Source organism: Rana temporaria, chromosome 10 (genome assembly GCF_905171775.1).
Source record: "Rana temporaria chromosome 10, aRanTem1.1, whole genome shotgun sequence".
Taxonomy (NCBI): Eukaryota; Metazoa; Chordata; class Amphibia; order Anura; family Ranidae; genus Rana; species Rana temporaria.
In genome coordinates this window covers 22,907,345-22,923,845 of record NC_053498.1, presented here as the reverse complement: position 1 = coordinate 22,923,845, position 16,501 = coordinate 22,907,345, and the positions used below count along the sequence as shown (strand labels likewise).

Genomic DNA, 16,501 nt, shown 5'->3' with positions numbered 1-16,501 from the left:
CGCTACGCTACCGTAACTTTGAGAGGCAAGTTTGGTATTTTCAAAGATTTTGCCACCGAAGTTACGGCGGCGTAGCGTATTAGGGCCGGCGTAAGCCCGCCTAATTCAAATGTTGAAGCTGTGGGCGTGTTTCATGTACATTACATGTTAACCCCACGTAAATGACGTTTCGATCGAACGGCGCATGCGCCGTCCGTGGACGTATACCAGTGCGCATGCTCCAAATGACGTCGGCAAATCATTATGCTTTCGACGTGAATGTAAATTACGGCCAGCCCCATTCACAGACGAGTTACGCAAACGACGTCAAATTTGAAAAATTTGACGCGGTTCCGACATCCATACTTAACATTGGCCTCGCCATGTTTTTGGTGGTTTATCTTTACGCCTGAAAACCCCTTACGTAAATGGCGTATCTTTACTGCGACGGCCGGTCGTACGTTCGTGAATAGGCGTATCTAGCTGATTTACATATTCTAGGCGTAAATCAGCGTACACGCCCCTAGCGGCCAGCGTAAATATGCAGTTAGGATACGGCGGCGTAGGAGACTTACGCTGATCGTATCTTAGCAATATTTAAGCGTATCTCAGTTTGAGAATACGCTTAAATATACGACGGCGGGGATTCGGACTTACGACGGCGTATCTACTGATACGCCCGTCGTAAGTCTTAGTGAATCTACCCCATCATTTTTTACTTTCTGCTATAATACATAAAAAAAAAAAATGTCTTCATCAATTTAGGTCAAAATGTAATATATATATCTATTCTTCCCCTCCCCTCCTCCTTTCCCTCCCCTCCCCCCCTCCCCCTCTCCCCCTTGTCCTTCCCTCCCCTTGGAAAAACCCACTGATGTCCTAATTGCCAATTATCCCTAAATAGGTTGTGGCATTAATGCGGAGGCGTTTATCTGCCCCAAAAAATATATATATATATGTGGACATTAGAGGGTAATTATGTGATGTTATCTCCATACCCTATCTTGGTAAAAAAAGACCCTGAACTCTGAACTAATAGCCAAGCACTGTGATGGGGTAATCCCACGCTATTTATATATATGTAGTATTGAACATGCTTATCATTTTATATGCAATACAAATGTCTATATATTTTTGTTTACAATGCAGCGAATTTTCGGAGCTCAGACACCCTGGTTGACTGATTGGGCCGTACACCTGGTTTCTTCCCCTTCCTATTGGCGTGTGGAGTGTCGTCCCCGGCTGTGAGCACCAATTGGAGCTCTCAGTTTGTAGCCTATGACCTGGCGTTATGCCATTGGGTCAGCAGCTACACACCCACGCACGCACGTGCAGGGGGTGGTGGGACGTTGGACGGCGGCGGCGTCGCAATTCGATGACGTCACACGCCGTCCAGGGATACCTACAAAAGCGGCTGATACAGCCGCTTCTGTGAGTTAGCACGGACGCTCTCCCTGGGGACACATGTGGATTTCCTCTAGTCGAGGTGAGTGGGCTTGATGCCTGTTATTAAGGCTGCTTTTCTTCTGACCTGGCAATTGTTTTTTATGGATAAATATCTCCTCTTTTGGACTCCTCAGTTGGACCGATTGTCTAGCGATTGCCTTTATCCTGGCAATGTAAGGCTATTACATAAGACTGATCCTACCTTATTCCTTGTGCCCCAGTAATCTGCGTACTATTAATGTAGTGATGGTAAGGCCCCCTTGGGGAATTTTCCTATTATTGATCGGTCATCCTGGTGATGGGTGCCTTGAACCTCAGTAATGTGCTTGGTGATAGATCCTTTTAATTTACCACCTTTTTACTTAATCCTCATCTTCTATAATCCTCCTATGTAACACTGCACTTTGTGTGTGTATATGTTGGTGTTCCCTAAATAAGACTTTTGACCTCACGCTTCCCACTGGCCCTTAACTTCCCCTTTTCCTTCCCTTTCCCCTCACAGTTTCTGTTTCTTCTTTCTTTTTTAATCCTTTTAATCCTTGATCACAATCCAATCCTCTTTCTTTTCCCCCCCTTCCTCTCCCTCCCTCTCACCTTTCCTTCCTTCCTTACCCTTCACACCTTATTAATACCTTTGCTTTCTTTTTTCCCCCCTTCCCTTTCCCCCACATTTCTTTTCTCTCTTTTATGTTTCATTGCCTACTTCTTCTTTTTCAACCAATATCCTCCTGTTCCTTCACCATTCTCTTCTCCCCTTTCCCCCCCCCTCCCTTTCTTTTTCTTTTTTCCCCTTCCCCTTTCTACCACCAACCCCCCTTTTTTTCCCCTCCTTTCCCACTTCCCCTTTTCCCCCCCTTCCTCCCCCGTACCAATTTTCTCCCCCGTCCCCCTCTGTTCTTTCCCTTCCTTCCCCCCCCCCCCCCGTCTTTTCCCTTTTTTCTTTATTTCTCTCCTTCTCCTTCCCTTCTTTGTCTTTTCTGGTCACTAATACACCTTCTTCACCCCCTGGTGATCCATACCTCAATAATTAACCGACCATCCCCTATACATATTATTCATTCTATTCCTTACCCCAATAGAGCCCGTCTAAATAAAATATCCCCCTCCACGTGCCACAGAAGGCTTTTGCCAGGCTTCACGTCTGATCATATGACCAACCTGGGTGAGTGCTTTGCTCCACTATATAATGCGCTGTTTTGAATTGTATACAATGTATACATATACTGTATATTTTGCTTGTTTATTTATTTGTTTATACATACCTTTTAGAACATAATCTCCTCCTGAAGAAGCGGTAAAACCGCGAAACCGATCGAGGTCATCGATTCCACTAAGACACAGTCTGTTACTTACTTTCTGATGTATAATGTGGGGATTGTTCTTAAATTGTCTTTTGTAGTATATTTGTATTTTCTTTGTTAAATAAATATCGATACCTTTTATCAGATTGTCTGTATCAGCGCCGCAAAAAGTCCCTCCCAAAATCCCTCTCCCCCCAACCCCTGACCTAAATACTGACTTTCATTGGCCCCAAGCAGCCAAAAGTTGTCAAATTATTGTGGTCGTATCATTTTCTATATATATATATATATATATATATATATATATATATATATATTACATATTGACCTAAATTGATAAAGGTTTTTTTTTTCCTACGTTTTTTTTGTATATGTATTATAGCAGAAAGTAAAAAATATATATTTATTTTTTTTCAAAATTGTCAGTCTTTTTTTTTGTTTATAGCGCAAACAAGAAAAACCGCAGAGGTGATCAAATACCACTAAAAGAAATCTCTATTTGTGGGGAAAAAAAGGACATCAATTATTTGGGTACAACGTCGCACAACCACGCAATTGTTCGTTAAAGTAACGCAGCGACGTATCGCAAAAAATGTCGTGATCATGAAGGGGGTAAATCCTTCTGGGGCTGAAGTGGTTAAGTTTCCTGCAGTAGAGTTTGAGACTTACATTATTTTTTTCTTTCTTCTTGCCTGTTCAGTTGGTCCTGTATTTGCTGCCCCATCTTTCCTGCTGCCAGGTGTCACCTTGCTCTAGCAAGGTCCTGTGTTGACACCCATTGCATGCGAGCTACCAATGTGCAGAGTCAGGCAGGACAAGGGGCACATGTGCAATGGCTCCATGCAGCCAGGGCAGTGCACCCCAAAGCTCAAACACACATGTCTTTCTCTGAAGCCTCAGCTGCATTGGACAGTGAATGAATAGAAAGTGCTTTGTGCTTAACGGCTTCCTGTTCATTCACAAACTGAAGCATAGTGAACAGTTTACTATGCTTTAGTTGTGAATAAACACAGTGAGTGAGTGTGTTCAATGTGTTCATTTAGAAAAGGAAAGGGCTGGTAAAAGACACATTGACTAGACCTTTCCCCCCTCTTTATGCTGAAACAACCCCTACAACAGTCGAAGGGGGGGGGGGGTGCTGAGAAAAGGAGGAAAGCCAGCAGCACTGCTGGGGGGGGGGGGCAACATGGGGGAAAGCCCAGGCAGTAGGGGGAGTCAGCACCACACAGAGTGATTAGGGTCTGCCCAGACACACCTGCCACATCCCCGTGCATGCATATGGTGGTATCATGGGACGTCCTAATAGCATCATGGGCCCCTGGGCAAAGTAATGTTCTGGGGCCCCTACAATGGAGACAGTGCAGGTAAACAGACATCAAGTAGGTAGGAGGCACATTTTGGGTGGAGCTCCGCATTAACTACATGAACAATCATTCTTTACAGCAAAGAAACAGTTGGAAAATACTACATGCATAAAGTAACAAAGCTGTCCTGTGCATATAATATATCTGCTAGACTGATGCCTCCCCAGCACTCTGACCCCTCTACACCCCAGATATCCCCCCCCCCCCATCACTCTCAGTGCCATCATAGGGACCCCAATTTTCGGGCCAGCGTGGGCTCAAGGACAAGCTGCTTTGGGGAAAGTGCAGGCCCCCCCCCCCCCAAGCAGCTGGGGCCCCTGGGCAATGCCCAGGTGTTCCCTCTCATTAAGACAGCCCTGCATGTAGCCCCAAAGAAGGGGGGATCAAAGAAGCTTTCAAGATATGCTGAGTGCGCTCCCCCGGACAGAAGTTTATTGTCCACTTGCTCTGCACCAGTATATTTTGGTAAAAAAAAATTACTATAAGTACTGCTATAAGACTAAACACTTTAGAATTTACTGTATTAATCCAAAATATGGCTTCTCTAGAGTAAAATCTGATTAGCAGATATAGTTTAGTGCACCCTTGTATGTAGTGCTTTGTGTTACAGGTTTTCTGTAACATTAAAAAAAGACAGAGCAAAGATACAAATAGCATACAATGTATTACATATAACAAACATTACTGGATGTGTTCTGCAAGAAATACAATGTTACCAATGCTGACATCTTGTGGCCAAAATACAGAATGACCAGTGTTTGTTTGAGTATGCACCTCCTGAAGTTCTTATGGGAGTTTAGATGTATCAAAGACATCAAGAAAGAAATCAGAAGAAACATCTCCACCAACCACAATATGTAGATCATTAATGAAGTTTATTCTTTCCACAATACCATGATTAATAATAAAAATGTAAGAAAATATCAAAAATCAATCCAAGATACGCATTGCATATTATTATTACATAGAACTGTACATTTACACAGTGTTTTTATTATATATATATATATATATATATATATATATATATATATATATATATATATAATAAAAACACTGTGTAAATTTACAGTTCTATGTAATAATAATAATAATATATATATATATATATATATATATATATATATATATATATATATATATATATATATTGTACATTCACATTAATCCTTGCCCTTTCTAAAACTTACAATTGAAGGTCCTTAAATCACATTTAATACACAGTCCAAAAAGTCCAAAATATTTTTTTTTCTAGAATAAAACACCCAGATCAAAAGAAAGCTCTATTTGTGTGAATTTTTTTTTTATAAAAGTTTCAATTGGGTACATCGTTGCATGTCTGAGCAATTGCCAGTGCAGTGCTGAATAGCAAAAAATGGCCTGGTCATGGAGGGGGTAAAACTTTCTGGAGGTCAAGGGGTTAAAGCAGAGTTCCACCCAAAAGGGGGACTTCTGCTTAAACCACTCCTTGCCCCCTTACATGCCACATTTGACATGTCATTTTTTTTTTGGGGGGGGGGGCTTCAGTAGAAGTGGGACTTCCTGTCCCACTTCCTCCTTCCGCCCAGGGACCGCTTAGGCAGCTCGTCAGGGACCGCTTAGGCCTCGTACACACGATAGGTTAAGCAGAGGACAGCGGTCTGATGGACCGTTTTCATCGGTCCAAACCGATCGTGTGTGGGCCCCATAGGTTATTTAACCATAGGTTAAAAAAAAGCCAACTTGCTTTAAAATTAACCTATGGATTCCTAACCGATAGGAAAAAAACGATCGTTAGTAGGCACGTCCATCGGTTAAAAACCCACGCATTCTCAGAATCAAGTCAACGCATGCTTGGAAGCATTGAACTTTGTTTTTTTCAGCACGTCGTTGTGTTTTATGTCCCCGCGTTCTGACACGATCGGTTATTTAACCGATGGTGTGTAGGCGCGACGGACCATCAGTCAGCTTCATCGGTTAACCTATGACAACGGTCCATCAGATCGTTCTCATTGGATGGACTGATCATGTGTACAATGCTTAAGGCGGCTCTCTGTAGGCGATCACCTGGGACACGTGACAGGTCCGAGGCGATCGCCTGTCCACTCAGGGAGCACAGCGCCGCTTGCGCATGTGCAGTGAGTGCCTGGCCGTGAAGCCGAAAGCTGTCACAGCCGGTGCGGGGTGCCCACAGTAAGGCTGCATTCACAGTGTAACGCCACGTATGCGGCGTATTTTGCCACGATTTGTGTAACTTTTTTTTTTTCACAAATCATTTCCATTGCTGTCTATGGCCGAATGCCAATGCTGCCTGAAAAAAAGGGTCCGGGACTTGTTTTCAGGCAGCAGACGTACGGCGTTTCTGCGTTCGGCGTGAGATGTGAACCATCTCATAGACAGCAATGGAAATTCGCCCCTCCAGCGTATCGAGCATCGGGCGTTTTGTCGCCTAGGTGTGAATGGAGCCTTAGAATGCAAGCGCCGGCGGAGAGGGGGGGAGAGGAGTGAAGCTTCGGGCTGCCGCGATGTGCGCCAGGTACCCGCAATTGCCAGTTACAGAGCAAGCACCTGTCAGGGAGAGAAGCCGATGCTGTGTCCCTTGTACATAGGGACACAGATCGGTCACCTCCCCCAGTCAGTCCCCTCCCCCAACAGTAAGAATCACTCCCAGGGAATACATGTAACCCCTTGATCGCCCCCTAGTGTTAACCCCTTCCCTGCCAGTCACATTTATACAATAATCAGTGCATATTTATAGCACTGATCGCTGTATAAATGTGAATGGTCCCAAAATAGTGTCAAAAGTGTCCGATATGTCCGCCGCAATATCGCAGTCCCGCAAAAATCGCAGATTGCCGCCATTACTAGTAAATAAAAAATCATAAATCTATCCTCTATTTTGTAGACACTATAACTTTTGCGCAAACCAATCAATATACGCTTATTGTGATTTTTTTTTTTTTAATTGGGATATTATTATAACAAAAAGTAAAAAAAAATGTGTTTTTTTTTCTAAATTTTCTGTCATTTTTTGTTTATAGCGCAAAAAATAAAAACCACAGAGATGATCAAATACCACCAAAAGAAAGCTCTATTTGTAGAAAAAAAAATGATAAAAATATAATTTGGGTACAGTGTTGTATGACCGCGCAATTGTCATTCAAAATGCGTTAGCGCTGAAAGCTGAAAATTGGTCTGGGCAGGAAGGGGGTTTAAGTGCCCAGTAAGGAAGTGGTTAAGAAGAAGAAAAAAAAACAGTTACAGCTGCCTAAAATTGTTTAAATTCATTCTGGGGGCATCATGAAATGTGCAAAGTCTTATAGTTCTTTTTGTTTTATATACTTTAAACGCACATGAACTTTAATGGCATCCCAGCCATAGTCCGTAGGGTTCAATATTGAGTTGCCCACCCTTTGCAGCTATAACACCTTCAACTCTTCTGGGAAGGCTGTCCACAAGGTTTAGGAGTGTGTCTATGGGAATGATTGACCATTCATCCAGAAGTGCATTTGTGAGGTCAGGCACTGATGTTGGATGAGAAGGCCTGGCTCACAGTCACTCTAATTCATCCCAAAGGAGTTCTATTGGGTTGAGGTCAGGACTCTGTGCAGGCCAGTCAAGTTTTTCTACCCCATACTCACTCATTAATGTCTTTATGAACCTTGCTTTTTGTGCACTGGTACAATTTGGTGGAGTGGGGATTATGGTGTGGGGTTGTTTTTCACAGGTTGGGCTTGGCCCCTTAGTTCCAGTGAAGGGAACTCTTGGGTTAGAACCCCCAAAAATTATATGTATTTTTTATTCTAACAACCTAGAGAATAAAATGGCGGTCATTGCAATACTTATTTGCACAGCGGTCTTACAAGCGCACGTTTTTGGGGAAAAAATACACTTTTTTTAATAAAAAAATAAGACAACAGTAAAGTTATCCCAATTTTTTTTATATTGTGAAAGATAATGTTACGTCGAGTAAATTGATACCCAACATGTCACGCTTCAAAATTGCGCCCGCTCGTGGAATGGCGACAAACATTTACCCTTTAAAATCTCCATAGGCGACGTTTTGAGTTATAGAGGTCTAGGGCTAGAATTATTGCTCTCGCTCTACCAATCGCGGCGATACCTCACATGTGTGGTTTGATTACCGTTTACATATGCGGGCGCTACTCACGTATGCGTTCGCTTCTGCGCGCAAGCTTGGTGGGACGGGGTGCGTTTTTTGGCTCCTAACTTCTTTAGCTGGCTCCTAGATTCCAAGCAAATTTGTCAAACCCTGGCTCAGGTGTATTCGAAATTCCATGAGGCCGAACCCCCTTCCTTCCCAGGCAAATTTTGACGGAGTTAAAGTTCATGCACGTGTAAAGGTGGCGTCCCAATACTTTTGGTAATATAGTGTATGTAATATACTGTATGTTGTAGCAGTGTCTCAGAGGGAGCTGGGAAATATCCAGCCCGGGGTTTACACATCTCCCAGGCTCCTCTAATCCACTTTAGAGACCTCTGATCCTTAGTCCAGTTTGGGTTTTGCGCCTCTCCCTTTTGGCAATTTAGACTCACCTGGGGCACAGTCAGAACTTAAGTCAGGTGGTGTCTGCAGGCTGAAGGTTGGTGCAAAGGAAACAGACGCTTCGTAGTGCCAGTTAGGACTGTTTTTCATAGTTAATGCTGGGACAAGGATAGGATTTTATTTTGTGGAACATTGTATAGGACCTGTAAATGGCACCGATAGCCACAGCACTGTGTGTACCTACCTCACTGGACTGGTATCTGTGCCTGAGAGTGTGCTCACCCTAGGGAGCCTTGTACCTGCTACCTACCCCCAGATCACACCTATAGGTTTTCGGGTTTGTGAGTCTCTTGCTCATAGAACATAAAGGGATATTATATGGGTATAAGGACTGAGTACAGTGTATACTATATGTAGGCTTAGACTTCATTTACCCATGCCGCCTTTTTAAGATGTGCGTCCACATCCACGTTTTTGCCAATGTGTGCCACGCATGCCATATGGCTTTTTGCTCCATTGAGAATCTCCCTCTTTTGATAAGCTCAGGTGTTGGAAGGTATGTGATGGAAACTACAGAAGGTTACACTTTTTGTAATGGAGGGTAAAACAAACCTTAACCACTTAAGGACCGGACCAATATGCTGCTACATGACCCAAGGGGTTTTTACAATTCGGCACTGCGTCGCTTTAACAGACAATTGCGCGGTCGTGCGACGTGGCTCCCAAACAAAATTGGTTTCCTTTTTCCCCCACAAATAGAGCTTTCTTTTGGTGGTATTTGATCACCTCTGCGTTTTTTATTTTTTACGCCATAAACAAAAATAGAGCAACAATTTTGAAAAAAATGCAATATTTTTTACTTTTTGCTATAATAAATATCCCCCAAAAACATATAAAAAAAATATTTTTCCTCAGTTTAGGCCGATACGTATTCTTCTACATATTTTTGGTAAAAAAAAATCGCAATAAGCGTTTATCGATTGGTTTGCGCAAAATTTATAGCGTTTACAAAATAGGGGATAGTTTTATTGCATTTTTATTAATTTTTTATTTTTTTACTACTAATGGCGGCGATCAGCGTTTTTTTTTTTTTTTTTTTTTTTCGTGACTGCGACATTATGGCGGACACTTCGGACAATTTTGACACATTTTTGGGACCATTGTCATTTTCACAGCAAAAAATGCATTTAAATTGCATTGTTTATTGTGAAAATGACAGTTGCAGTTTGGGAGTTAACCACAGGGGGCGCTGTAGGAGTTAGGGTTCACCTAGTGTGTGTTTACAACTGTAGGGGGGTGTGGCTGTAGGACTGATGTCATCGATCGAGTCTCCCTAATAAAAGGATCACTCGATCGATGCAGCCGCCACAGTGAAGCATGGGGAAGCCGTGTTTACATACGGCTCTCCCCGTTCCTCAGCTCCGGGGAGCGATCGCGACGGAGCGGCTATAAACGGATAGCCGCGCCGTCGTCCCGGATCGCTCCCCGAGGGAATCCGACCGCCGCATGTAGCGGGGGGGGGGTCCCGATCGGACCCCCGACCCGCGGAAAGGCATGGACGTACAGGTACGCCAATGTGCCTGTACGTGCCATTCTGCCGACGTATATCTACATGCGGCGGTCGGGAAGCGGTTAAAGGGGTTGTAAAGGTAAAAAAAAAAATGTTTCCCTAAATATCTTCCTTTACCTTAGTGCAGTCCTCCTTCACTTACCTCATCCTTCCATTTTGCTTTTAAATGTCCTTATTTCTTCTGAGAAATCCTCACTTCCTGTTCTTCTGTCTGTAACTCCACACCGTAATGCAAGACTTTCTCCCTGGTGTGGAGAAAGCCTCTTGAGGTGGTGAGCAGGAGTGTCAGGACGCCCCTTAACACACAGCTCTTTCTCTATCTGCGAGTGTCCTGACATTCCTGCTCGCCCCCTCCCCCCTCAAGAGGCTTTCTCCACACCAGGGAGAAAGCCTCGCATTACTGTGTGGAGTTACAGACAGAAGAACAGGAAGTGAGGATTTCTCAGAAGAAATAAGGACATTTAAAAGCAAAATGGAAGGATGAGGTAAGTGAAGGAGGACTGCACTAAGGTAAAGGAAGCTATTTAGCTATTTTTACCTTTAAGGCTGCATTCACACCTGAGCAGAGGGACATTCATGCGTTTTTTATAATTTTTTTTTTTTAGAAGTGTAATACATGTGTTTTTTGTTTAACCAACAGAAAGCACTGGGAGGAGAGGTGCGGTTTACGTAGAAAACGCACAACAAAACGCTTGTAAAATGCTCATGTTGTGTATCTTCAGGTGTTCCCACTGAAGTCTATGGGGCCCAATCTGGAAAAAAAGGCTGTGTACTGTGTAATTTTTTTGTGCAACAGAACACTGATGTGGAATTTGCAGAGAATTCAGTGTGGTCCGCATCCAAATCACACCCTGTTCATGTGAACTGCTGCAGGTGTGTTTGTGTTAACGACACAATTTTGGTGCGATTTGAGCCATACAGAATGAGTGGCTCTAACCGCACTGTTGCGGAGTCGCATGTGATTTGAACAGGAATGCGGTGCCGTTCCTTTTAAAATTCCATCAGTGTGAACAAGGGCCATTGAAATGAATGGGGTTTGGCAGCGAGGTCGGGTTTTTTTTTTAATATATAATCTAAAACACAATGGGGTTCATTTTATTATGCTGGAGAGAGTTCAAAATCTGGTGAAGCTCTGCATAGAAACCAATCAGCTTCCAGGTTTTATTGTCAAAGCTTAATTGAACAAGCTAGAAGCCAATTGGCTACCATGCACAGCTGCATCAGATTTTGCAATCTCCAGTTTTAGTAAATCAACTCCACTGATGCTAATTATTATAAAAATGCATGGGAAAAAAAAAGCCTAAAACAGGGATATGCAATTAGTGGACCTCCAGCTGTTGCAGAACTACAATTCCCATGAGGCATAGCAAAACTCTGACAGCCACAAGCATGACACCAAGAGGCAGAGGCATGATGGGACTTGTAGTTTTGCAACAGCTGGAGGTCCGCTAATTGCACATCCCTGGCCTAAAATATGATGACCCTTGCCTTGATCATGACCTTGATCTATCTATATATATATATTTTTTTTTTTTTTTTTCCTTCCCATCTGTCCTTTTTGTAAGGAGAGAACGAGCTATACAATTCATATTTTTTTTTTTTTTTTATAATCCGAGCATAAACTAAAAACATGGGCAGGCTGCACAGTGACTGATCACTGTGATAGCCAATAAGATGCTTACAAAGTGATCATGTGATTGGAAACCAGGAGTCCTGGAACAAACCAGGAACAAAGTGGACCGCCCACCATGGATATACGTCGGTACATTGAAGTTAAATACAGTTATGGCAGCAGATGGCTGTCATAAATCTCTCTCTCTCTCTCATACTCAGTTCTTTCCGTCACCGACAGTTCCCGGTCTTCCCGTGGCCGTCACCAGCTGCTTTTGGACACGGTCCGGTCAGGAATCCCCCTCACAGAATGGGCGATCCGCACAGGCGTGTATAGGCCCAGATTTCTCAGGCCTAGGCTCCAGGAGACAAGCCCTGGCACAGGCCTCTTTCTTGCTTGGAGAGGCGGTCCAGAGAGAGAGAGCGAGCCAAGGATGTCCTCCTCAAATTCCTTCACCCAGCAGGGCGCAAAGTATTTTGGGGTTGCACCCTGGGCATTGTAGTCTGTCACCTGACCTGGGCAATGATGTCTTTTTCTCCCTGCACTTCAATTCCCAACATTCATTGCTGTACCATGGTAAAACAAACAGGAGGTGGCTATGACAACAATTGGCCACCGGAGGGAGCGGAGTTCCTTCTTTATCTGCAAACGGTAGTCTTTTATCCATATCAAAAGTGGTACCTTGCTACATAAGACTTGTATTCCTTTCAATAAAATCTCAATTCTGTTTGACCCTCAACACCAGAGCCTCGTCTAATGCTTGGGGGGGGGGGGGGGGAATTATTCGTATGGGTTTCTTGTTCGGCTGGTTGGAGTGTTCGGGTATGGAATGTCCTAAACGACTTTCACCCCTTTCATACTCGGGGTGTCATTACAAGGGGGTTGGAAGGAAAGGAGAAGGAAGAGGGGAAAGGGAAAGGAAATGGGGAGAGGTCAGGTGAGAAATTTCATTATTGCCCATATGTAGATTTGCTGACTCTGCCTCCTAGGTAAGCAAGTACCAAAGAGTCTGCCTATCCGCATTGTGTATGGGTGCTTTGGGAGGGAGACCTATATTTTTAGGGGAGCTCCACACAGTCCTAATTTATTTTACCTCTTTTCTCCTTTTTTGTTTTATTAGATTATATTGACCAAGTGAAAATATGGATTCTTCCGCCACTAAACAACTTGGAAAGGAGGTAATAGAAGCCTTAAGAAAAGGAAATCCAGCCGAAGCCTTCGAAAAAGTCAAGAAATATTTGAGTGATGTGGAAAATACCCCCCTGAACGTCGCAATTACTGGGGAATCGGGGTCAGGAAAGTCCACATTTATCAACGCCATCCGTGGTCTTGGCGATGAAGAACCGGAATCTGCTCAGACCGATGTGGTGGAGACCACTATGGAGCCAACTCCTTACCCCCATCCTAGGAATAAGAGCGTAACCTATTGGGATCTACCAGGAATAGGAACTCCTAATTTTAAAGCCAGTGAATATCTGGATAAAGTTCAGTTTCAACGGTATGACTTTTTTATTATAATTGCCTCTGAAAGATTCAAGGAGAATCACAGTATGCTGGCTGAGGAGATCCAAAACATGAAGAAGAAGTTCTACTTTGTGAGATCAAAAATTGACCGGGACTTGCGTGAAAGCCAAGAACGTAGAGCTAAAACTTACAACGAAAAAGAGTTATTAGAGAAGATCAGGCAGGATTGTGTGAATTCTCTCAAAAAGGATATAAAGGATATTACAGATGATTCTGTCTTCCTCATATCCTCTTTCAAGCCTGTGCTATTTGATTTCTCTCGTTTGCTGAAAACGTTTGAGGAGGAGCTTCCGAGCCACAAGCGTTATGTTTATTTACGAGCCCTGCCTAACATTTCCTCTGAGGCAATACAAATGAAGCTGCAGGCTCTCATGAGTATAGTTCCTTTGGTTGCTTTGCAAGCCATTGCAGCGTCCATTATCCCAGGTTTATCGGATGTCAATGAGATGTTATCCTTGACTCACCGTATTGGTCAATATGTAGAAAGTTTTGGTCTTGATCAGAAATCTTTGAATGATTTGGAGGAAAGGTCTGGTAGAAATGATGTAAAAAGTTTAATGAAATCCCCATTTGTCAAAGATGAGATCACTTATGATCTTGTCTCAAGAGAGTTGGAGAAAAGGAGGGGTAGCGTTTACATGGGCGTTAAAACGTTTTTCAGCTGGGTTCCAGTCCTAAGTGCTACTGTGTCTGGTCCCATGTCTGCTTCTGCATGCATTGACCTTCTGTACTCGGTCCTGAATGAGATTGCAGATGATGCAAAAGTAGCTTTTGAAGCTGCCTTTGGCTGTTCAGAAAAAAATAATAATGTAATGATTGCGTAGGCACATGATAAAAGGTTTAACCAGTGTTGTCATTTGGGGGTATTTAGTTAAATAAAATTATTGTGATAATTCTGTAAACTGTCTTTGCTTATTTTGTATTGTGTGGGTGTCCCCCCCCCCCCTTCTTAACATACATATTATAATAAAGCGTATGATGGGGAAATGTAAACCCTTATCTCTAAAATCTCATATCTGTTGTACATGTTAACCACTTAAGACCCGGACCATTATGCAGGTTAAGGGCCTTGCCCCTTTTTGCGATTTGGCACTGCGTCACTTTAACTGACAATTGTGCGGTCGTGCGACGTGGCTCCCAAACAAAATTGGTGTGTGTGTTGTTGTTGTTGTGGTTTTTTTTTTTTTTTTTTTTTTTCACAAATAGAGCTTTCCTTTGATCACCTCTGCGGTTTTTATTTTTTGCGCTATAAACAAAAATAGAGCAACAATTTTGAAAAAAATAAAATATTTTTTACTTTTTGCTATAATATCCCCCAATTTTATATATATATATATATATATATATCTATCTCAGTTTAGACCGATACGTATTCTTCTTCTTCTTCTTCTTCATTGGTTTGAGCAAAAGTTATAGCGTTTACAAAATAGGGGATAGTTTTATGGAATTCTTTTATTTTTTTTTATTTATTTTTTTCGTGACTGTGACATTGAGGAGGACACATCGAACACTTTTGACACATTTTTGGGACCATTGTCATTTTCACAGCGAAAAGTGCTATAAAAATGCATTTATTACTGTGAAAATGGCAGTGAATGGGTTAAACACTAGGGGGCGCTAAGGGGTTAAGTGTGACCTAAGGGAGTGATTCTTACTGTAGGGGGCATGGCTGTAGGTGTGATGTCACTGATGTTCCCTATAACGGGGAACAGACGATCATTGACACTGTGACAGAGAAGAACGGGGAAGGTGTGTTTACACTCCTCTCCCCGTTCTTCAGCTCCTTTGACCGATCACGGGACACCGGTGGCGATCGGGTCACGGAGCTTCGGACCGCGTGGTGCTCGCTCCCTCCCTTGGGACTACATCCCTGCGGAGAGACGTTGTGTTCACAGTTTGTTTTGCACACAGTGGCCCCGATCCTAGTCTTCTGGGGTCCCTCGGCGGCTGTCTCGGCTCTTTGCCGCAACAACTCCACACAGATATGCGAGCGAGCTTGCATAGTGTGGAGCTGTTGCGGGTGCGCTCCCGTGATACAACGGCGGCCATAGCCGCCGCTGTATCACTCGGCTCCGCCCCCGGCACAATGCGTCATTGGATGTGATTGACAGCAGCCAATGGCTGCGCTGCTTTCAATCCATCCACTGCAGCCAATCAACAGAGCCAGGCTTCGAATAGAGGAGACTGACGGGAGCGAGCGCGGGACTTTCGAGGGGTTAGGTAAGTAAAACGGGGAGGGGGGGGCTGGTGGTAATGACGGATGTTTTTTCACCTTAATGCATAGGATGTAATAAGGTGAAAAAACATTTTCCTTTACAACCCCTTTAACCCGCTATATTAGAGAATTTGTAGAAGGTTTTGGTCTTGATGATAAATCTTTAGATTATTTGATGCAAAGGTCTGGTAAAAGTGCAGATTATCTGAAAAGTTTTGAGAAATCTCCATTTGCCAAATATGAGATCACTCATGATCTTGTTTGGAACTAGCTCAGAAGAAGAAGAAGAAATAGACCTCATTTAATGAATGCTAAATCTGTTATCAGTTGGGTTCAAGTGCTAAGTTTTGTTGTTGCTGGTTTCATGTCTGCTATGACTTGTGCTGAGTTTCTCTATCTTGCAATGAATCGGCTTGCAGAAGATGCTAAAACTGTTCTTGAAGTGACTTGTGGTTGTTCAGATCAGTGAAATACAGTAGATCGTCTCATTGAGATGAACTCCAGGTATGGTTTGTATTGTGTAGTTACATTGGACCAGCTTGGACTAATGTAAGTATACAAAGGGGGTTATTTACTAAAGGCAAATCCACTTTGCACTACAAGTGCACTTGGAAGTGCAGTCGCTGTAGATCTGGGACATGCAAGGAAAATAAAAAAACAGCATTGGATGATAAAATCAACAGAGCTTCCCCTCATTTCAGATTTTCCCCTCAGATATAAAGCGACTGAACTTCCAAGTAGAAAATCAACCTGTGACAGGAGTCACTTTGGGTGGGGGGTTTGTGGAACTCAGCTTAAGCCCTGTACACACGGCCGGGAATCTCATCAGGAATATAACATTGTTTTGCCTGACGAGATTCCTTGCAAGCTTTCTTGCTCGCCGAGTGTACACGCACACCATTCAAAAGAACCGCCGTTCTTTTGAATGGGAAGAATGCGGTGACGTCATCAACTACGACGAGCATGTGCTCGTCACATTTGATGCCGTCGCCGCCATCTTGCTA

At 43.2% G+C, this 16,501-nt stretch overlaps 1 protein-coding gene across 1 annotated transcript; it reads left to right on the top strand.

The window, feature by feature from the left end:
• Nucleotides 1-8,599: 8,599 nt before the first annotated feature.
• Nucleotides 8,600-14,189, top strand: LOC120916014 (interferon-inducible GTPase 5-like). The gene is made up of 2 exons (XM_040326863.1): nucleotides 8,600-8,673; nucleotides 12,879-14,189. Exon 2 carries the CDS (start codon nucleotides 12,901-12,903, stop codon nucleotides 14,104-14,106), a length of 1,206 nt encoding a protein of 401 aa, XP_040182797.1. The 5' UTR covers nucleotides 8,600-8,673; nucleotides 12,879-12,900; the 3' UTR covers nucleotides 14,107-14,189.
• The last annotated feature ends 2,312 nt before the right edge of the window (nucleotides 14,190-16,501 follow it).

Excerpts from the sequence above, each read along its gene's own strand:
- LOC120916014 (XM_040326863.1), top strand. The coding sequence starts at position 12,901 with ATGGATTCTTCCGCCACTAAACAACTTGGAAAGGAGGTAATAGAAGCC.